Genomic DNA, 21,609 nt, shown 5'->3' with positions numbered 1-21,609 from the left:
TATTACAGAGCTGGCTTTGCAAAAGTGTTGCTTCATCCAGAAAACTTAATAAAGATTTAAAAAGGTATTTATTCTGACTACTGGAAAATACAGATGTTAGTCCTAGATTATATCCTGTGAGAAACAAAAGCTTTGGGAGGGGAAAAAATTAAAGCACTGGAGTCACAACAGCTTTTTCACAGAGACAGCGAGAAGCAACTTGAATATAAATAAGTGTCCAAAATAGGTCAGCACTCTTTTCTTGGCCACTGAAGTTTGATACTTTTCACTCAGAGTTAGCCTGGATGGTGGAGGCACACACACAGCACTGTGAGATCCATGGGGACACAGGGGGGCCCCATCAGCAAGTGGTAGCATTGGGCAAGACCTAGGCCTGCAACAAATCCCACAGGGATGGGTTGGGGCTCCCCATACATCAGGCTAGGAGGTGCAGAAGAAAAAAAAAATGAATCATTTCTAGAGCACGGAGCAGCAGCAAGTCTGCTGGTCAAGCCCCAGCAGCACCCCTGCCTCACACAGCTTGTTTACCACCAATAAAAAGCCCATTAATTGCACAATGCACCTGTTAAAAATAACCCCAAAAAGTCATTACTGGTAAATTAGTAAGACATCAGGAGATGCAGACGCCTCCACATGGTGTTATGGAAACCACAGAGGAGGCAGGCTTCCCTCAGGAGCTTTCCCTGAGGAAGACAGGGATGGGGATTTCTCTCCCTTTGAGAGGGCACAGCTAATTTGAAGGGCTCAGGCCCAAAATACAGCCTCACCAACAAGCCCAGGGTTTCTGGGTTCAACAGAAACCTTCAACAAACTTCAACAAGTGCTGGGGCAGCGTTGTCCCCCCCCAGGCTGCCTACAGGCCCAGCTGAGGAAGGAGCCCACGAGGGCACACGGCTCAGGCCTTGCAGACTCTGCCTCTTGGGTTGCTGCCCCCAGACTCGTGCAGCTGAGGAGCTGCCCCAAAATTGACCTGGGGTCACTGCCCAAACCCCACTGACTAGAACAGGGCCAGGATCCGTGCTGGATCACAAGCCTTCCCTCAAAAGCCTCGAAGGCCTCAAAAGCCTTCCCTCCCCATGCCCTCACTCAAAAGCAAGTCCATTTTTCAGACGTGTTCCAGGCCCGTAAGAATGAACGTGGGGCCATGCAAACAAGTGAACGAGTGCTGTGCTATATCCTGGCAAATAAAAAACAAAAATTTCAGAAATGAAACCATTCATCAGCACAGAGCCCACAACACCTGCATTGCTGCTGCTACAAAGAAACCTCCCCCAGAGCCCCAAACACTGAAAATCCCCAGACCTGAGGATGACAGGCGGTAAAACACACCCCATGGACTTACACATGGAAAAAAAGGGAGGAAGAGCTCCCCTGCAGCCTCCACACCACAAAGAAGAATCAAGCTGACCCCTGCTGACCCCCCTATTTAACTCTTAAATTCAGGTGGGACTTGATGGAGACAACAGAGGGATAAAAACTACGCCCAAATTAGCAGCTGGTGCTTGTGCCTGGATGGTGAGGATGCTCAGCTGCTTCAGCCGAGATTGTCTCCAGCTGGAAAGGGGTGAGAGCAGCTTCCCTGGCAGGGCCTCTATTTTGGGAACTGCCACTGCTGTTTTAAAGCCGCCCTCAGGGACAGCTGTCCCCTTACAGGCAGCTTGTTCCACAACGAGTCACCTGCAGCACCAGCAAGGTTATGCCAAGGAAAAGTTTCGTCTGTTGAGGTCCTTACCAGATTTGTGCTTTACCAAATAGCCAAAGGGCTCCTCCCAAGGGAGCCAGGGAAAGGCAGTGTGCTGGGGCTCCATCTCAGCAAGCTGCAGCAGAGCTGTGCTGGACCACTCGCTGCAGGGAGACCAGGAGCTGGACCCAATGATCCTTGTGGGTCCCTTCCAACTCGGGATATTCTCCGATTCTGTATATTCTACGATTTTCCTCGGCCACGCAAGGTGGCAGGGACAGCTCACACCAGAACACCACCACCTCCAGCCCCACTGCAGCTGCATTTGCCCACCCCAATTCAACCACGTAGCGCGTTGAGAAACCCAACCTAAGCCAACTCCAGCTCGAGGATGCTTAAATCAAAGCCTGACGGGATGCTGACCCGCTCTGCTCTCGCCCCTGCTACATCTACTGCGCCCAAAACATTTTTGGGGGCGGAGGGTGGGGGGGGACGACTCCGCTCCAGCAGATTTCAGGCTGGATCGGGTGTCGTGCTGCCCGCACCGCTGTAACACAACGCCGGCGTAGGGCAGCCCGCCAGCATAAACACCGTATCGGGTGCTCTGGCTGAGCCGACAGCAATGCAACCGTGTCCTGGGGCCGGATCCAGCCCCGGCAGACACGTGCACCTCCGGTGCCGGTGGCTGCTGAGATGGAGCTCGGGTCTGCCCGCGGCGGTGGGCACGGGGCAGACACAGCGGAGCAAGCCCCACGGAGGAGATCTGCGTGGCTGGCGAGTGCCTGAGCTCCTGGGAACGGCCCTTTTACTGGGCTCCAGATGCTGTGGAGTGATTGCTTATATGAAGGCGGGGGAGGCCTCTTTACTGTTTCTCATTTCCTCCTTTTTTTTTTTTTTTTTTGCTTTTTTTTCTCCCTCCCCCCCCCCCCCCCCCCCCCCTTCTGATTTCCTGGTTTTGTTCAGAAGCACAAGAGAGTCATTCATCATTTTTCTTCGAGCACAAGGAGCGCTCTCACCTCCCCCTCACCCCGAAATCCCTCCCTACCAGAACAGGGCAGGCGTTCGCCGGCCAAAAAGGCTCGCAGCGGGGAAGGCAAAGCTCCCCGGTTCCTCCAAAGAGCTCGGCACAAAGGGCCACTTTCTCAGCCGGGTTCAGTGGGTGCCAGCCCCGAAAGGGTGAAGGCCAAAACTCAACGACAGCAGAAACGCTAGGTCAGAAAACGGATATCGGCAGCAGAGGAAAGCAATTTGCACCGGTTTGAATTACAGGAGATGCAAAGCAGAGGGTAATTTGCATGCTGAGGAGACAGACAGTGCCCCAGGTAACAGGAATAAAGAGCGAGGAGATGCAGGGCCGCTGCCTCGGCAGCCCTCCTGCCAACCCAAACCGGGGCAGTTCCCGTGCAGGGCTGCCCCAAAGCCTCTGGAAGGGGATGGGCAACAGTGCAAGAGCAGCCCGGGTGCAGGATTTGCACGTGGTGCCAAGCCACCTGCCCCTGCTTTGGGATGGGCTTCCAGGAATCCCTCAGATAGTTGGTAAGAGGGAGAGGAAGGAGATGACTACAGGTGTACCTATCCGGAGGGTCAACAACAGCCCCAGGAAAGCCTTCTCATACAGCTTGAACATGTCAAGTTCAAGTCCCACTGGTGTTCACCATCGTGCTGCCCTCTCCATAGCTTCTGATGGCTTTCTCCTTGCCCTGCTCTTTGAGGGGGAGAGCCAGGACTAAAACATCTCATCTCAGTACAGCTGCAACAAAAGGAGACGCTCTCTCCAGATGCAAGTAGAAAAAATAATCAAGGTAGTTAAAATGCTTGCACACGTTTTTATAAAGCAACTCTGAGATTGCACAGAAAGCAGGACTGTGCAAAGATGTGGCAGCTGCATGGGGGTCTTTTGGCTTGGCTGATGACCTGGAAGAAAGGGAAGTGGTAATAAAATTGGACTTACAGAAAATGTTCTGGGCTTTTGTTTTGTTTGGTAGGTCAAAAAGGTCTGCTTATGGTCAAACACGAGGCTTCTTTTTGGTGTTTTTAGAAGGAAAAGAAATCCTTCTAAAAAAAGAGGGAGCCTAAGTACCAGCAGTTCCGTCAAGGAGGTACACTTGTGGCACAATTTCAGCAAAAACTGGAAAAACCATACAAATAAAAGCAACCAAATGGCTACAGCATTCAGGTGCATGGTCTGGAGACTGGATTTGGTGGACTTCCATGAACTCAAGTATCATCATTTGGAAAGACCACAGAGTTTGAACGGGGGACCTAAGACAGACAGCATTTACATCTCAGGGAAAGGAAAAGCTGGTGGTTGGCTATTTAGGGCCATTTTTGAGAGTATTGCTGATCTTCCCTTTCTTTAAAAATGCTCAGATGGGAGCTCTTTTATTTTTTTTTTGCTTCTGGTCTCCCTCGACATCTTTGCAACTCCCAACCCTGCCAGGACGGACCCCGCCGGCTGCTCTCTTTGCTCTCTGCAGGTCTGAGCAGGTCTCCACCGAGCCAGACGGGTCCAAAGGAGGCTGCCAGCACCTGGGTGAAAATATGCAAAGTGAACCCGAGAGTGGGCGCAGGGGGAGAAGGCGAGGCTGGCAGAAACGCAGCAAGAGGAAGAGAGAGGAAAAGAGAGAGTACTTCGTAGCAGAAAGAAAATAATAAACCAAAAAAAGATGCAATGGGAAGAATGTACAAGGCTGTAAGGACAGGAACAGCAGCTACCAAAGAAGGCAAAGGGGGACTGGGGTGAGCACATTGCTCAGCATGGGTATTACGGTGTGTTTCCCTCTCGGCACCAAGGAGATCCCCAAGGGCCCCCAGAAGCCTTCTGCGAACGGGGACCAAGTTCTTGGCTCACCCACCAGGCTCCCACCCTGCAGAAGACCAGGTTTCTGCTGCTGGAAAGAGTATCAAAATGAATTCCAAAAAAATCCCCGGGGATTTTGCATTGGAGGTTTTCAGAGGTTTCTTCACCCCGGCATGTTCCAACTAGGCAGCACATGCCGCGTGTGGCACCACCGTGGTTTCTGTAGCGTTCAGCAGCGGAGCACCTCGCAGGCTGTTTTACTCTAAGAAACGTGGATGCAGAAGGGGATGAGAGCAGCCCAAAACTGAGACGAGCTCCAAAACGAGGCCGCCGAACCCTAATCCAGCTACAGCCCTGCACTAGGAGCAGCGAAAGCCCGGCACGTTTTTTGTTTTTTTTTTTTTTTCAGAAAGAAGCCAGGCAGTGAAAAGCCCGCAGCGGGAGCATTTTCCTTTCAGGCTGACCCGAGCCGTCCTGCATACCCGCAGCGAGGGCACGGCCACGGGCAGCCAGCTTGGGGGGAAAGGGGAAGTTGATTTTTGCCGTCAAAAGAAAATAGGGAGTTCTGTTCCGACGGCAGGAACGCAGCCGTGACATTTAGTCACTTGCTATTTCTGCTTCCCGGGTACGTCCCTCTACACAAGAGAGGCAGGAGTCCTCCAGGTGGCCCCACAAAATGTTTTTGCCCAAACTTCGGTGTCTAAACCTGCACCGGGGTCCCTGCGTGAGGGCAGGGTTTTTGGGGGGAAGGTCAGGCTCCTCTGCTCGGTGCCCGGGTAGAGCAGGCTGCCTCTGAACAGATGCATGGAAAAAGGGCGAACCTGCAGCTCTGGCCTAAGGCTGCCCGGGGTCTGACTCACCAGCCCAAAACAGCAAACCCAGCCACACCACAAGCCGGGGCACGACAGCAGCACTGCACCACGTTAGTGCAGGTTCAGCGATGAAGGGACCAACGCCACATCTCCTGCTCCGAAGTGCAGCCGCTCACCACCGCTGCCATGGGAAAACCCGCATTTGCTCCATTTTTGGCAGCGACAGCCCAGGATCCTACATCACATGCTATGGTGGCAATGTTCCTGAAACAAAACCAGCACCCCCGGCCCAAATTCCAGCTCCCCGATCAGCACAGCACCTCGTCCCTGATGTCCCCATCCCTCTTGCCCTGCCCGGAGGCACAGGCTGTGGCTGTTTGCCTTCCAGGCACCGTGCATGCCTGCAGGGTTGGAGAGAAAAAAGGTGCAACCGGCTCGAGGTAACTCCCGTGCAGGGCAAACTGCAAGCTCCGAGCCTTGCACAACAAGCCCAGGTCCCGGCGTCAGCCCAACCCAGCCCTGCCCCGCTCCCGCTGCTGACACTGCTCAGCCCACGGCTGCAGGGATTTCCAAAGCACAGCCCAGTCTGCTGCCTGCTCACAGGGACACCTTCCTCACCCCGCAGATCATTAACAGCTTTTTCATGGAGAAATTTGGGGGAATTCCTCCCATTAAAAAATATCTCCTCAATCTGCTGGCATCCACCATGGACTGCTTCGAGAGAAAAGCTGCGAGAGCTTACTGCCGAAAATGTAATTTTTTATGGCAGTGGACAGTCCAGAGCGGATTGTAAATACTCCCAGAGGAGCATTCACACACTCAACACATAGCTCAACGTCAGGCTTGAACATGGGTAGTGATGACGGGCGACAAGCAGGACGCATTATTCAGCTGCCTAAAATGCAGCCTCATCATGGGATGCCACGAACAGGTTATGCATCAGGCAACTATCCCCACATGGGCAGGGGAAAAAGAAAGAAAAGAACTGGGGGGGGAAAAAAACCTCCCTTCTCACCACGGCTGCTGCTCCCAGATATATGAAGCGTTGAGAGATGCCAGCAGGCAGCAAATGGGGTTTGTAAGAGCAACTCCAGCTTGGTCTTATGTGTGGAGATCTTCCTGCCCAACGCCTCAAGACACAGCAGTCACGTACACGGCTGAGGGTTTGCTTCCCCGGCACTTGAAGCCCCACTGCTAGAAGTCAGGAGGGCAGCTGAAGGCACGGCTCACCCCATACTCACCCTTTTCCACGAATGCCCAATTTACTGGCCACCACCTAAGGCAGGATTATGGGGCTGATGGACCTTTGGCCAGCTCAGTTTGCTGCCCAGTCATATCCGCACTGCCCAAGCATTTTCAGCACAGCCTGAATTCATAAAGGTCTGTTTCAGGACACGAAGGGCCAGCCCAATGGCCAGGGGTTAAGGTAACAAATCCTTGAAATCAAACTGATAAAAAGACAGAATAAACACAAAACAGAGGTAAGCAAGGACTGAAATCAATAACAGTCATTACTAGAAAGTCGGAAGCTGTCCAACCAGCTGAGACTAGAAGAAAGCTCTCTGCATTATCTTTTCTTTTTTCTTTTTTTTTAACAGGCATATTTTGTTAAAGCTGAAAGACTTGTGATTAATCCGTTGTCAGCTCAGCTGGCCTTAGTCCTTGTAGGATGACAGTCATAGTTCCCAAGAGGCCCGAGCACAAACCAAGCCATTTTCTGTGTGGTGGGACCTGCAGGAACCTGATCACCTCCCTGGTCAGTTTTGCCATGTTCACCTCCAAAACAGGAGGAAAAAAAAAAAAAAAGCAAGCCAGTCACGCCCTGATCCACAAAGGTGGGGCTGCTCAGATTCACACGGAGAACCCCCTGTCCATACACAAGTCTCTGAAGCAATATTCATAAAGCAAACACTGGAATGACCGGCAAGCAGGGCTCACTTTGCACACCTGCCCCTTCCCAACAGGCAAATCTCAGGACAGCAGTGCTTCTAAAAAGGAGACTCAAATAAAACTGAGCACACTGAGTCCACTGAGCACATTTGTTTAAAAAGCTACGTGAAAGGCGGTGAGTATTTACAGACAGACTCCCCACAAACGTAAGCAGGGGAAAGTTATCAGCTCTGGGCTCCCAAAATATTTACTTAGTCCACAGTTATTCTGACTACTCTTGAGTAGCTCTTTCCAAAGTCGCATGCTGTCATTTTGATGGCATTCCCTTGACCAAAACTCAAGTGCAGAGGACCCTTTCCCATGGGTGTTTCCAAGCACTTTCCTACCACGGATACAAATAGGGTCCTTGCAAGGCAGGAGCAGCACTATGGAAACTCATCACAGAGGTGGGAGAGAGCTGAAGGTGCACGGCCTCCGCCATAAAACATCCAAGGGTCAGATGTGAACACATTAAACTGAAATTGCAGGATTAATTAAAAAGCCTAGAGGGATGGTGTAAGCTGAGCAGGGGCCAAGAGGCTGAGAGAAGACACCCTTGTAGAGCAGGCTGGGGCATTTTAGTGGCTGCAATTGATCTAAAACTTGGGTTCAGATCTCATCTGGCCAAAAGCCACAGCTTCGGAAGCACGTCTGGTGGAGGATGTCGGTGTACTCTGCACATTTCCTGACAAAGGCTTGGGATACCAGTTCTTATTTTTAGCACTATTTTCATTTCTTCAAGTAATGAGTTCAGTGTTTCAGGCAGCCCTGGAGGAGCAGGAAGGACATGTCCTGTAATAAAACTAATTAATTCATGTGGAATTTCTAGCCATTATTATGAAAGTGGCCAAATTCCTCACTCCTGAAAAGCTGCCAAAATAGCCATTAATCTGGCTGTGGTCACGAGCAGGATTCCTGTGGCCTCCTTCAACACTCGACTGGCCCCCAGGACAGAGACTGCAGAAACCCAAGCGGATGTTGTGATTTCCTCGCACCGACTCCCACAGCCCGAGCTTTACTAAATAGGACCATTGCCTTACAGGGCTCCGTGCCAAATTCCTCCCGGTGCCCCCAGACCAGACATGCCCCAGTCATGTGCACAAAGGTCGAGACCTGCCAGACCTCCAAAATCAAGCAGTTTGACGGCATTCAAAGCCCTGCAGACCAACCACTTCCACCCGCCCAGCCCTGGTCACTCTCTCAATGACAGGTGCCCTGAAAGGAGCAGGGTACCGAATATCTCCTGGACACGCTAAAAAATGTATTCGTGCAGCTCCACTGGGCCTGCTAGGAGCCTGAGGTTTTTGGGTCCCATCTGCAGTCAGTGGGAAGCCAGGCTCCTCCACAGAGAAATTTCAGGCAAGAATCCCATCGACCGAAATCCCTCAATAATGCACAAGAATTAATGGAATCTGTCTTGCTCCCTGTGAGCTGGGGGTGACAGGGTCTGTGGGGTCTGGCAAGGAAAAAAAGCATGGAATAAACTTATTTCAGTCACTAAAATCAACAACAACAACAAAATGACTCAGAATACCCACAGGGAGCCAATCTATTGTGTAAGAAGGCACCATTTTGCCATAGTCTCTTTTTTTTCTCCCCAAAAATTTTGGACTGCTCTTTAAATTTAGTGATGGGTTAGAGGGTTAGCCTCAAATAATACCTCTGCTGCTGTCCCACCATCCAGTCCCAAAAATGGTCAGGCTCCCTGAACACCACCGGGAACCCAGATTTTCTGCCTCAAATGTCCTGTATAACAGACTGGTTGGATTTCTAACAGTTTAAACAAAATCCGCCCCAAACCACCTCTGCACAAGATATGGAGGCAGGATTGTTCACCACGGATAAAGGAGAAGGTCCCCTACCATGTCCATGCATTGCTTCAGGCCTCCTGATCCCAGTGTCCACCATGGCAGATGATTGAACATTCACACCACAGTTGGGTCAAGATGGTACAGCACTGATTTCCCTGCCATTTCGTCAATCAGGTTCATATTGTGTTCAGATGAAGGGAAAGGACCCTCTACACATCAAGGATTGCATCAAACTTGGTCAGTGGTTAAGTACTGTGCCAGAAAGAAAAGGCTCTTGGAGCTCAGCAGTGCAGAAAGGGATAAGGTTCTACCACAGGACCATTGTCCTTGACCAGTCTGACTATGAGGTCCCTTGCCAGAGCCTCGGATGGATGCTGGAGGAGTTGTTCCAACCTTCAGAAAGCAGTGGTGAGACTCATTGCGGTGCTATCACTCAGCATTTTCATTAGCTCAACTGCAAGCCTAGAAGAGCAAAGCTGTGCAGAAGGTGAATTGCAGCACCCCCGATGAGGGTCCCCAAAATACAAGACATGATTCACCCAGGTAACTGGAATTTGCCTTTGGCAAAAACTCAACAAGGCGACTGAGGAGGACCAGAAGGAACAGAAAAACACCGTGGAAAGCCACAGGGCTGTTGGGTTAGCCTCACCGCCAACAGAAATGCCACTGCGGCCAACCACCCTGACCTTACAACCCACACGGCCTTACCCTTCTGGTGGCCGAGACCCAGAGGACACAAACCAAGGCACTTCAGGGAGCTCCCAACCCAGCCACCGAGGTTCATCTCCCAGCTGCCAAGCTGAATTGTCCACAATACCATCAGCTCCACAGCCCGGCCATAGATATAGGCCACAGCCCCACCACGACCCCAAAAACGCAGGAATGACGAGGGCCCCACTCCGGCCGCCCCTCCTGCTCCTCCTCCTCCTCCTCCTCCTCATGCGAAACCTGCGTTCCTCTCCCCGTTTCTGCTTGCTTTTGAAGTGCCAGATGAAACGGCAGCAGATGGAGGCGAGCAGCCCGCTCGCCGAACGCGCCGAGAGCCGAGCGTTTCCACATGGGCCGCGTGGGAGGCCTGCCATTGCTCTGGCTGCAAAGCCCGCGCCGCCCTCCAGCTCCGCTCGCAGCTGAACCGCGCACCTCGCCCCCGGCGCCGCAGACAAACCCTCACGAATTCAAACAGAAAATAATCGCCCCCGAGCAATTTTCCAGACAAAAAAAAAAAAAAAGTCAAATTCCAGCCATTTTTTTTTCTGCTTTTGCTCTTCTGCCTTCGCTGGGACCACTTAGGGTCTGTACTGCTCCCCTTCAGAATAAAATTTGGGAATTCTGACATACAGAGCTCTGCCTCCAGGAGAGGAGGACACACACATCCTCACCGGAGGCACCAAAAACCACAAAAATGCTTTCTACAACTCACTTCACCCACCAGTCCCCCCAAGACCAAAAAGCAAACATTCCTGGGACACAGATATCAGATGCCCACCCCTTCCTAGTTTTAAAACAATATGGGAAGGTCGTCAGAAAACCTGATCACCAAGCCAAGAGAAGCCCACTAGCATGGGCTGGGTCTTCTAGTATGAACCAGAAGAGCTGAGAACATGCTGCCCGGAATTAAGTCTGAAAACCAAGATCTTCCAGGGAAATTTGCTGTGGTCTCGATCAGAAGTACTGGGCATTGCTTAATGAATTTTCCCTGCGCTGTAGGGCTTTGGGACTCTCCCACAGAAGATGTCATGCAAGTGATTGCAACAGCTCTTCACTGCTGTAGGTACGCTGCATTACCTGGCTACAAGGACAAGATGCGAGGAGGCACAGAAACTCCTCTCAAAAATCGCCTCCAGACAGTAGGGCGGTGGAGACATTATTAATTTCAAGGGCAGAGCATTAAAAATCCCCTCATCCCACCTGAGCTGTTCTATCTGCAGAAAATTGTAAGGAAAAGCACGGATTTCAACACAGTCCAATTCCCACCAGCGCTTTGTGTCACTCTCAATTACAGCCCAGAATGAAATACCAAGAAATCGTTCCTCGCGGCCGGCAGAATTAATGGGATCTTTGACTACAGAGAGCACCAGGCAGTGAACTTGTTCCCTTACCAGCCAAGAGGCACAGTGCGGCTTTCTTCAGAATAAAAGCTGCAATGTCAAAAGATAGATTAAGGCTTATAAAAGTGACCTGATGTTTTTCTGTATTCCAGCCCATAAGAAAGGCATGTGATTACTGACCCTTTCCTTTCTCAAACAATTTCCCTCTATCGCAAGCTGACGCAGCACGAGATTTTTATCTTCCCACTGCTATCTCGCTAAATACGTGTAGGGCACAACACCAACTACAACACAGCTCTGCAGCGAGAACAACGGAGCCCAGGCTGTCAAACGCTGAGCTGCTGTAAGGCTGCCATAAGCACGCTCTAACCCTTTTTTCTCTTCAGCCTTCGCCCCGGATAAGCACCGTGCCACGTCCGCGTGTAATGAGATGTCAGCTCGCGTGTTTAATGAGGGCACACTCGGCCAGCTCATGAATGTCGAACGCCTCCCAGCTTGCTGGCGGCGGCTGCCGAAGGTGGGCAGAGATGTCTCAGCCAGGGGTTCGGTCTGCTGAAGGCAGGTTTTCTGTGTGGCTCCCACTTTTCCTGTACCCTTGGGCCTGACCTTGGGCTCCTAGCATGTCCCTTGCATCAGTACAAAGCTGATCCCATGCAGAAAAGATTCAGGGAGCTAAACCAGCAGAATAAGCAGCCAGAAAAGTGAAGATTTTAGCAAGGGAATAGGCACAGGGGGACTAAAGTGGCTTTCTCAGCGAGACTAATGCCATCTGGTAAAGCCTCAGTCTTCCACTGAGGACACACATGCCTCTCTGGCAGATGCAAACAGTCAGCAACACCATGATGGAAAGCAGAGCCCGATGTGTTCAATATGTGCTGCTAAAGGACACCCTCCGAAGCGGCTACACGCACGCTGATTAGCGCAGCACCTTCCCAAGGAAGAGGGAGGAACATCTGGAAACTCAGTACACGCCTGAGCTCGGTCCTCCTCGTGTGACAGAAATGCTTTAAAAGCATCTTCACGTGTTACCTTGCCCTTCATCTTACTCTGCTGGCCTCAAACAAAAGACCTTCCCCGAAGGAATCGCAGCCCCAGGAGGGAGCTGGGCTGTAACCATGCCCAGAAAGCTGGAGTAGCCCAATCCAAGCAGAAATGCACACAGGACAACTGCTGCTCCTCGTAGCCCCATCATGATGAACACTTGCCCTGGAAGAACAGGCACAGAAGTGCCACCAGACAAAACCCTGTCCTCCAAAACCCGGCTATGTCTGTGGGCAATGATGCCAACAGCTCATCGGTCGGACACAGCAGCCCCAGCTGATGCTGCAGCCAGGTCTAGCCCAGAGCCAAACACGAATACACCTCTCGCATTCCAGCTTTTTGCTGCTTTGCCTCCTGAATTGTTTATCTCGGCTCAATTCCTGGATGTGGATAAAACAAACGACATGGACTTTCTCACAGACGGGGCTTCTCGCTCTTCCCTTGACAAATACCACGCTCAGCGAGCATGAGCCTGAAACCCAGAGGAAAGGAAACAACTGCAAAGGGCAAGAAGGAAACAGATCATTTGCCAAGGGACAGCATGAAAACACATTTCTCCTTTTGGGCCAGAGCCTTGAAATCCTCCCAGACTCCCCCTTCCCTCCAGCCCATTTTCACACCGCTATCACCCCCACCACAGCAAAGCCAGTGGGCTTGGGCCTGGAGGAGCATTATTGTCAAGAAGCTGCTCCACAAGGTGTTATTTATTATCTTCATACTTAAAGATGACAACCGGCCCAGGACCTGATGGGTTTAGTCCTTGACCAGACACAGCTGCTGCAGAAGAGCTTGGAAACCTGGTCCATCTACTGGCAAAGCCCCAGAGGCAACAAGGACGGACGAGCCGTATGCTTTTTCATTCACGTATCACCCTCAGAGCTGTTATTAATTGCATTTCACTTCTAATAACTTCTTCCACAACAAAGAGCTCTGCAGCCCTTCAGTATAGCCGGGGGAGAGCTGCAGCAGCGGCTGCAGGGATATTAACACAGCAGGCTGGCTTCTTGCAGCTCTTTTCTCTGATGTCCTGTAACGCCCAAGCTTGCACAAGCCAGGCTGAAGACCTGGTTGCAGCACTCATCGTGAACTTCTCCCATGCCCGTGCGCTGCCACCCCAAAAGATGCCTGGCACGGAGCAAAGGGGATGCTCCCAGAAGGGCTCTCCCCTGCATCTCACCCGCTTTCAGCAAGGCAGCAAATTCACAGCCTCTGAGGCTCTGTCGGACCTGGTCACACCGACCGAAGGGGCAGAAGCCGTGGGGGCAGAAGGACAGGGACACACACACGCACGCACGTGCGGATGACAACAAATGCTTCGTTTCCCTAGAAAAGCTGGAGAGAAGCAGAAGTCTTCCTGGCAATTCAGTGGATGTGAGAAATGTAGTCATAGCATTGCTGGCATGGTTTTCGAGTTGCTGTTAAAATTCCACTTATATTATGCTACCTCCAGCCTCAGAGTCTTCTGTGTTTTGGAGCAATACATTAAACTGTCTTTTAGCAGCTGCCTGCCAAGGGGAAATGGAGGTTTTGACATTTGACCCATAAGGAAGGATGTGTGGCATTTGGGGCTACCCAAATAAGGATCTGAGCTGCATGTTAAAAGGAGCTGCTCTTCTAACAGTTAACTATTTTGACGCTGTTTTTGTTCCACGGCAGCCCCTGACCAGGTGAAGGGGACAGCCCCAGCCTTGCAAGTTCAAGTTTGCCTGAGGCCACGGTCTTTGCCCAGCTCTCCTTCCATCTGGAAAGGTTGCCCTGAGCAGCATGGGCTGCAGGACGCATTTCCTTTGCTAAAAAAGTGGGATTCTGAAGCAGAACTCAGCAGCCAGCAGTGGGTTCAGAGAGGCACCTCACTCCATTAGCACAAATATCCCAACAACACGGTAAAACGGGACTACAAACCCACCTGAACTGCACTGCCATCGGGGAAAAAAGTCCCTTAACTGGTCACTTTCACAAAACTCTTTGAGAGACGAGCTTTAATCCTAGGGTAGTGTCTCCATGAGGAGAAAACAGATGTTCTTCAGCTCTCCTCTAACTCAGGCAAGACGCTTTGGGCCATCTGCTGACGCTGCAAAGCTCTGCCCTGCTCCACCTCCCAGCACGGCTCCCGCTGTTTGCCCTGGAGCAGCACCAGCACCCCGCTGAGCCCTCAGCCAGGTCAGGTCGCTGATCCGACAGAAAAACCCACTGCCTCGTTTCTTGGGGCTGGCTCTCTGCAGGGCTGACAGCACGAGCCTGGGTATCCCCTGGTACCCAAAACGCCTCTCAAAGCTGGCTCTGAGTCCAGCTCCTCTTGGGTCTTGGGCCACCCCGGACCTGCTTAGCCAGAAGATGGCTATCAGGGACAGGGACACAAGTGCTAACATGACACAAAGGCCATCCTCACTCTGCTCCACGTGCCCAGCCCGTTACTCAGCCTTAAAATGGTGCGCAGACCTCCCGGCCGTGCTGCAGGAATAAATAAATACACTGGAGACTGGCATGAGAGCTTCGCGCACAATAACAACCCTCTGTCCCGTGTGCTTCAGGCAGCAGCATGTAAAGTTTGTTACACGATGACCTGAAATAAACTGGAAAACAGTGTGGTCCAGTGGCATCGAAACTATTTCAGAGGCCCTGATCCCTGGAGGTGCTGAGCCTCCATCTCGCTGCCTCCATCAGCGGGAGTTCGTGCCCCCGGCTCCCCGAGGAGGTAGAGGTTCTCAGCCTGATTTCCACAGACTGCTGCTATTTTGTTCCAACATTCCCAACATCTTCAAAATACCCAAAGCCTCTTGTGCAATGAGCAACATCCCCTGCTTCCTAGCTACATGGTGGTTTATGTTACTTTCCGCCTACAACCATTTCAGGATTGGCTTTACAGACCTAAGTGGAAGACTAAACAATGCTGGAGCCACAGCAGGAGAATTTGCAGAGTTTTATTCCTTGTTTCATTTGGGCAATCCTTCTGCCTCTCATCAGGGACAAAAAAACTTGCCAACCTCTTAATTTAGGAATAGCACGAGCTCTGCATTCCAGTCCTCAATCAGCCAAAGGAGCCTTTTCAAGCTGGAAAGGGGAAAAAGGGCAAATACCTTTAAGCACATTTGAAAAAAAAAAAAAAAGAAAGGCTCAACACCTGCCTTTTGCAGGCAAAAACCTGCTCTCGGGGCACTGGTGAAACAAGCTTGACATCAGCATTTGAAAGGGAATTCCAATCCCTGCGCTTGGGGTGCCAGACTGCTTTCCCTGTCACTGCTTTGAACGAAAAGCAAACTCTCCCTGGTATATATTTTGCAGGCATGCTGCAGATGGAAACAGAGATGTGAGCCTGAACAGAAGAGCATCAAGTGAAGCTGGCCGGTCGGGGTTTTGTTTTTGTTGTGGGTTGTTTTCTTTTTTAAAAATTATTTTTCTTTTTTTTTTATTATTTTTTTAATGGCTACAGCAACCTGTTAAAAGTTTTGTAATCTGAAGAGAGCGAACCCTTTTCTGGATGTCCAAGCTCCTCTGCCAAGACGTGCTCGACTGTGAATATTCCAGCTGCATGTTTCACATCACGCTGGTTAAAGATGTGCCAGTATTTTTATTATTCACCCCCTATGGACATTACAGAGCACCACATACATTAAAGTGTTCTAAAACTGCGCTATTTATATAGGAGTGTGTGCGTGTTACATACACACAGAGATATGGTCAAATAAATCACACGCACTGTGAAGGAGTAAGGGTAGTAAAATCAAGCAAAACACCCGGTGAAGTAATGTAAAAATTCTGGAAAAAAAAAAAAAAAGGACCATAAAACCAAAAAAGCAGCGTTAACTCAGAAAATCACCTCTTAACCCATCTCTGCAGCCTTCCCCACTCCCCCCCACCTCCCCCCCAACCTCTTCCAAAAGCACAAGCCTGAAGTCAGCGCCAGATTCCTGAGATCTAAATGCCCTTGGCTTCTTCTGGCGAGTGGAAAACTCACTCCCTTGACACCCGTGTGCTGTAGCCGAGCAGGATTTCCCATCCTCGTGTCCTCCGCAGCCGGGCAGAGGAGGGGGACAGCAGCGGGGCCCGCAGCGGCCGCAGTGCCTGCAGCGAAGCAGCAGCTTGCGGCGTGCAAAGTTCCCTGCACCTCCGTTTTTTTTTCTTTCTCCTTCTCTCCTTCTGCTTCTCCCTCTCGATCGGAGCTCACAAACCCATGCATCGGCATCCCCGGGAGAGCTGCGTCCCGCAGCAACAGGTCGGGAGCCTGTAGCGCCCCGTCCTTAGGGCTGGGTGCTCCGCGATGCTCCCGCTGCTCCCCAGCACCCAGTGCCAGGGCTGGCGAGGAGGGCAGAGGGGGTCCCAACCTCTGCGGTGGGCTCCGTTGGGGTCATGGGGCTGGGGGTCCCCATATCATAGCTCCCCAGCCAGCGCATGGTCCGGGGCTTTTAGGGCATCGGTCACTTTTTGGGGTGCCTTCAGCCCCCCACCGAGCCCTGCTGTGCACCTCCACCTCCCCTTGCTCCCCGAAGGGCTTCCCCTTGGCTGCATCACCCCACGCTTTCCCCCTAAATCCCCCCACTGGGGCTTTTTTTCCCCCATAACACCCCAACCCCTGTGCAACCCCACAACCCTCGCTCCCAGTGGGGTCCCCGCTTTCCCACCCACCACCCCCGGGCTCCCCATACAGCAGCACCCCCCCTTCCAAGGGGATGCTCCGAGGGATCACCCTGGGGGTGCACAACCCCAAACCCCCCTTTCCAAGGGGATGCTCCCCGGGATCACCCCGGGGGTGCACAACCCCAAACCCCCCCTTCCAAGGGGATGCTCCGAGGGATCACCCCGGGGGGTGCACAACCCCAAACCCCCCCTTCCAAGGGGATGCTCCGAGGGATCACCCCGGGGGTGAGGAACCCCAAATCCCCCTTCCAAGGGGATGCTCCCCGGGATCACCCCGGGGGTGAGGAACCCCAAATCCCCCTTCCAAGGGGATGCTCCCCTCTCCCCGGTGGGGTCCCCCCCGTTGCCCCCCGGTGCTCCAGCAGCTCCCGGGGGGGGGTCTCACCTGCGGGTCTCTCGGCGCTGGCCCCGTACTCGGCGGCATCCCTGCGGCGGGCGCAGGTGCCCTGCCCTTGCACCAGGGCTTGTAGGGGCAGCTCGGCTCCGGGATCGGGGTAGCAGCGCAAACCGGCGGCGCAGCGCGGGGTGTAAACGCCGCAAGCTTCGGCCTCCAAGCGAGCGCAAACCGGGCAACAACCGCAACCCGGTTCCCTCACCAGCTCCGGGCAAGGCGGTCGGGAAGCCGGGGGGCAAGCGGCCAAACGCTCGGCCGTGCACGGAGGGCAGCGGAACAGCACCTCGGGCAGCGCCGGCCCCGCCAGCGCCAGCGCCAGCAGCAGCCGCGGCCACGGGGCCCGAGCCGCGGCGCCGCCGCCGCCGCCACCGCCGCCACCGCCGCCACCGCCACCAGCACCGAGCCCGCCGAGCGCCATGGCGGGACTGAGGGCGCGGCGGGGCCGGCAGGTGGATGGATGGGTGGACGCGAGGCGCTCGGCCCCCCGGCGGCGCGGCTCGGCACGGCTCGGAGAGAAGAGAGAGGAAAAAAGGGGAGAGAGGGAGGGAGGGAGAGGGAGAGAGAGAGGGGAGAGAGCCCGAGCCCTGCTGTGCGGAGCGGGGCCGGGCGCCCGCCTGCAGGGGACGCGCTGGGTCCTAGAGCCGGCCCGCGCCGGGGAGCGGGGGGATTTGGGGAGTGGGAAGGGGGGGGGGGGAAGGGGGGGAGGTGATGGGGGTGTTGGCAGCAGATTGGGGTGGTGGCACTCAAATTGGGGTGGTGGTCCATAAATTGGGGTGCTGGCCCACAGGCTGGGATGCTCACCCCCAAACTGGGATGCTGGCTCCTAGACTGGGATATTGACCCCCAGACTGGGATGCTGGCTCCCAGAGTGGGGTGCTTGCCCCCAAACTGGGATGATGGCCCCCAGACTGGCATGCTCACCCCCAGCCTGGGATGCTCACCCCCAAACTGGGATGCTGGCTCCTAGACTGCGATACTGACCCCCAGACTGGGATGCTGGCCCCCAGACTGGGATGATCAACCCCAGACTGTGATACTGACCCCCAGACTGGGACGATGGTCCCCAGACTGGGATGCTCGCCCCCAGACTGGCATGCTGGCTCCCAAAGTGGGGTGCTCACCCCCAAACTGGGATGCTGGCTCCTAGACTGGGATGCTCGCCCTCAGAGTGGGGTGCTCACCCCCAAACTGGGATGGTGGCCCCCAGACTGGCATGCTCACCCCCAGACTTGGATGCTCAACCCCAAACTGCGATACTGACCCCCAGACTGGGATGATGGCTTCCAGGGTGGGATGCTCACCCCAGACTGGGATGCTGGCTCCTAGACTGGGATGCTGGCCCCCAGACTGGGATGATCAACCCCAGACTGGGATACTGACCCCCAGACTGGGATGATGGCCCCCAGACTGGGATGCTCGCCCCCAAACTGGGATTCTCAACCCCAAACTGTGATACTGACCCCCAGACTGGGATGCTGGCTCCCAGAGTGGGGTGCTTACCCCCAGACTTGGATGCTGGCTCCCAGACCGGGATGTTCAATCCCAAACTGGGATGCTGGCTCCCAGACTGGGATGCTGACCCCCTCCTGAGATGCTCACCCCCAAACTGGGATGCTGACCCTCAGATTGGGATGCTCAACCCCAAACTGAGGTGCTCACTCCCAGACTGGAACGCCAACCCCCAGAGTGGGATGCTCACCCCAAAACTGGGATGTTCACCCTGAGACTGGGATGCTGGCCCTCAGACTGGGATGCAGACCCTCAATCATCACACAGATGTGACTGACTTCTTCATTAGTTAAAAATGTTAATTGCAAAGCCAAGGGAACGCAACAAGGCTAATGAAGCTGGAAATCCCTGTTAACATCGTTGTGGGATGATATGGTTAAAGCCAGGCGCTGAGAGCTGGAGCTCCCTCACCCGCGGGAATGCCGGCTCTGTGGCACTCAGCGTTAGCATTTTCTGCTGCAGGTTTGCTGGTGTTTGGGTTTTTCTTCTCAAATTAAGGCAAACGCAAAGTGCAGCTGCTTATGCCTCTCATGCAACACGACGTTCAGCACGGGATTACTCATGGCCTTGGAGTTTTATAACACATTTGTTTGCGGGAGCCATGAGCCCAGAGAGGAACAGCGGTCTGTGGCATCTGGCACGCTGCAAAACCCACAGTGTGCGTCCCGGCACCTAACACACGTTCCCATCCCACCCCCCAAGAAATAACTCAGGTTTTTACAAGGGTTTAATCAGGCAGGGTCCCTTTCTCCGACCACCCATCACGCTTCTGCTATGTTGTTATGAAAGGGCTGCCAGCTCGCTTTATTTGTGAAATCCTACAGCCGCATCTTTGCACCTCGTGGTGATTTTAGCCATCCTGGTGTCACTTCTGGAGGAACCCGGTCACTTTTGGGGTCCCTGCAGCAGCGGCATGTGGTTGCAGCACTCCCTGCTCAGAATGCAAGGGACTCCAAAACTCCAAGCCAACAAAAACATTGCCCTGAAATTAGAAGCAAATAATGAAGATATTTTTGTTTTGCTTCATCACTTCATGTTACAAAATCCCCTTTTGCATGACAGAACCAGAAACTTAGCCTGAGTGACTCAAGAAAGTCCCTTTAAAAGCCAAGAAGAAAGAAAGAAAGAAAGAAAGAAGAGAAGAGAAGAGAAGAGAAGAGAAGAGAAGAGAAGAGAAGAGAAGAGAAGAGAAGAGAAGAGAAGAGAAGAGAAGAGAAGAGAAGAGAAGAAAAAAGAAAAGAAAAGAAAAGAAAAGAAAAGAAAAGAAAAGAAAAGAAAAGAAAAGAAAAGAAAAGAAAAGAAAAGAAAAGAAAAGAAAAGAAAAGAAAAGAAAAGAAAAGAAAAGAAAAGAAAAGAAAAGAAAAGAAAAGAAAAGAAAGGACTTTGCATTTGTTACTCCTACAAATCTCAGGGTGGGAAAATGGGACGCACAGCACACAGCAGCCCCTCAAAGCCTCCCTTTAGCACGGATTTGCGAGCAGATGTTCCATAGACAAGGGAGCGAGTTATTCTCGCTGCACACTCACGACTTTTCGGGGGGGGGGGGGAGGCTCTCCGTACCTTTTTTATGATCTGCCGTTGACTTCACTAATGACTCACATTTGGTTCCAATGAGATATTTTCATATGACTAATGAATCTATATTTGGAGGCGTAAGAGGGTTTGGCTAATTATCTGTTGCAGTCAGTTAAATATTCCAAGTATTCCAAGTAGGTTTTCTTCCAGTGGCAAGCGCTGTGCCCTCGTGCTCTCCGTGCTGCTGGGGCTGTAAAAGCAGCCCAGCGCTTTGACTCGTACCAGGCTGACATCTGGGTTTCTGCGTGTGTAAGCACAAGAGATGGCCTGAACTTAATTATCAAGTGAAGCGATCCTGCATTTTTTAGGTGGCCGGCAGGTCATTCCCCAAGGGAGGATTTAAACCCGTTTCTTCAGCAGGCACTTGATGCTTGCGAGGCCCGTTGTGCTGGGGCGCTTGCTGGCGTGCCATTAATAACTCCTGGCAGGGGCAGATGCCCGATAAGCACCCTGCTGTCGGCTGCTGGTGCACAAATGGGTTTTCCCCAGGGAGAGCTTGGAGCCGGCGAGGGAAGGGCAGGGAGAGAGCCGAGGGGGAGGGAAGGGGCTTCTTCCCGAATTGCAGCAGGACCTTGCACGTAAGGACCCTGCGGGGAAAGAAATGTGCAGCTCCGATGAGGGATCCAGCCGGCTTTCCCTCTTTGTAGCCTCCATCGGAGGTGCCCCATGTTTTTTTTATCACCACCACTTTCTTGGTGCAAGCACGGCGGGGCAGATGCTGCCCGTGTTCTCCCACCAGAGACCTCGCTGCCGAGCTCCTCGGCCAGAGAAGAACAATAAAGAAGATTTTACAGCTGTTGTGCTTGTGGGGGGAGGCGAGGAGAAAACAGCTTGAGTGCCCATGGCCGGCTATAATTTCTCCAGTGGGTCTTTGCTGACAGTTTTAGGATTAACAAGTGAGCTCTGTTCCCAGGCATTTACCCCTCTGCATAAGCTGGCCTGTTTGTTCTCAAGGGTTTATTTTACCCTACAAAATATGGCATTGCCAAACAGATGTAGGCTTGTTCCTAGAAAGGCAAGTTATAACTGAAGCTGCATCTCACAGAGGCTTTAGCCCTCGGGATTGTTTGTAAATGCTACAGTATTCCTCCGACCCTTTTCAGGGCAGTTTTTTCCCACAGACGTGCTGGTCGGGTCTTTTATGGCTCTGTCCTTTGTCAAGGATGAATTAAGAAAAATAAACTCGCAAACACAAAGTGGAGGCCCAGCCCGGAGATCCTCTTGCTCCCAACCATTAAGAAGTATTTTACAGCGCTGGGTGGGGGGAAAAGAAAACAATGTGTCCTCCTGCATTTTTCTCTCCCTCATTTTTAGCTCTAGGGGTAAGGAAAAAAAAAATAAGAAGAGGAAAATAAATAGAAAAAAAAAAAAAAA

General features: G+C 52.7%; 1 protein-coding gene across 2 annotated transcripts in view; it reads right to left on the bottom strand.

Annotated features, from left to right (window-relative positions):
- IGFBP2 (insulin like growth factor binding protein 2) overlaps nucleotides 1-17,703 on the bottom strand; it is a 51,257-nt gene extending 33,554 nt beyond the window's left edge. The window contains exon 1 of one of the 2 annotated variants that reach the window (XM_068687170.1): nucleotides 17,143-17,703. In XM_068687170.1, coding sequence (XP_068543271.1) covers nucleotides 17,143-17,569 — 427 coding nt within the window. In that variant the 5' untranslated portion in view covers nucleotides 17,570-17,703. Of the gene's footprint in view, nucleotides 1-1,342; nucleotides 1,464-17,142 lie in introns of those variants that run through there. The other variant, XM_068687172.1, reaches the window with a different exon arrangement.
- Between the last annotated feature and the right edge of the window lie 3,906 nt (nucleotides 17,704-21,609).

This window comes from Anas acuta, chromosome 6 (genome assembly GCF_963932015.1).
Source record: "Anas acuta chromosome 6, bAnaAcu1.1, whole genome shotgun sequence".
Classification (NCBI taxonomy): Eukaryota; Metazoa; Chordata; class Aves; order Anseriformes; family Anatidae; genus Anas; species Anas acuta.
Note: the sequence above shows the minus strand (reverse complement) of the source record. Positions and strands in the feature narration are given on the sequence as shown.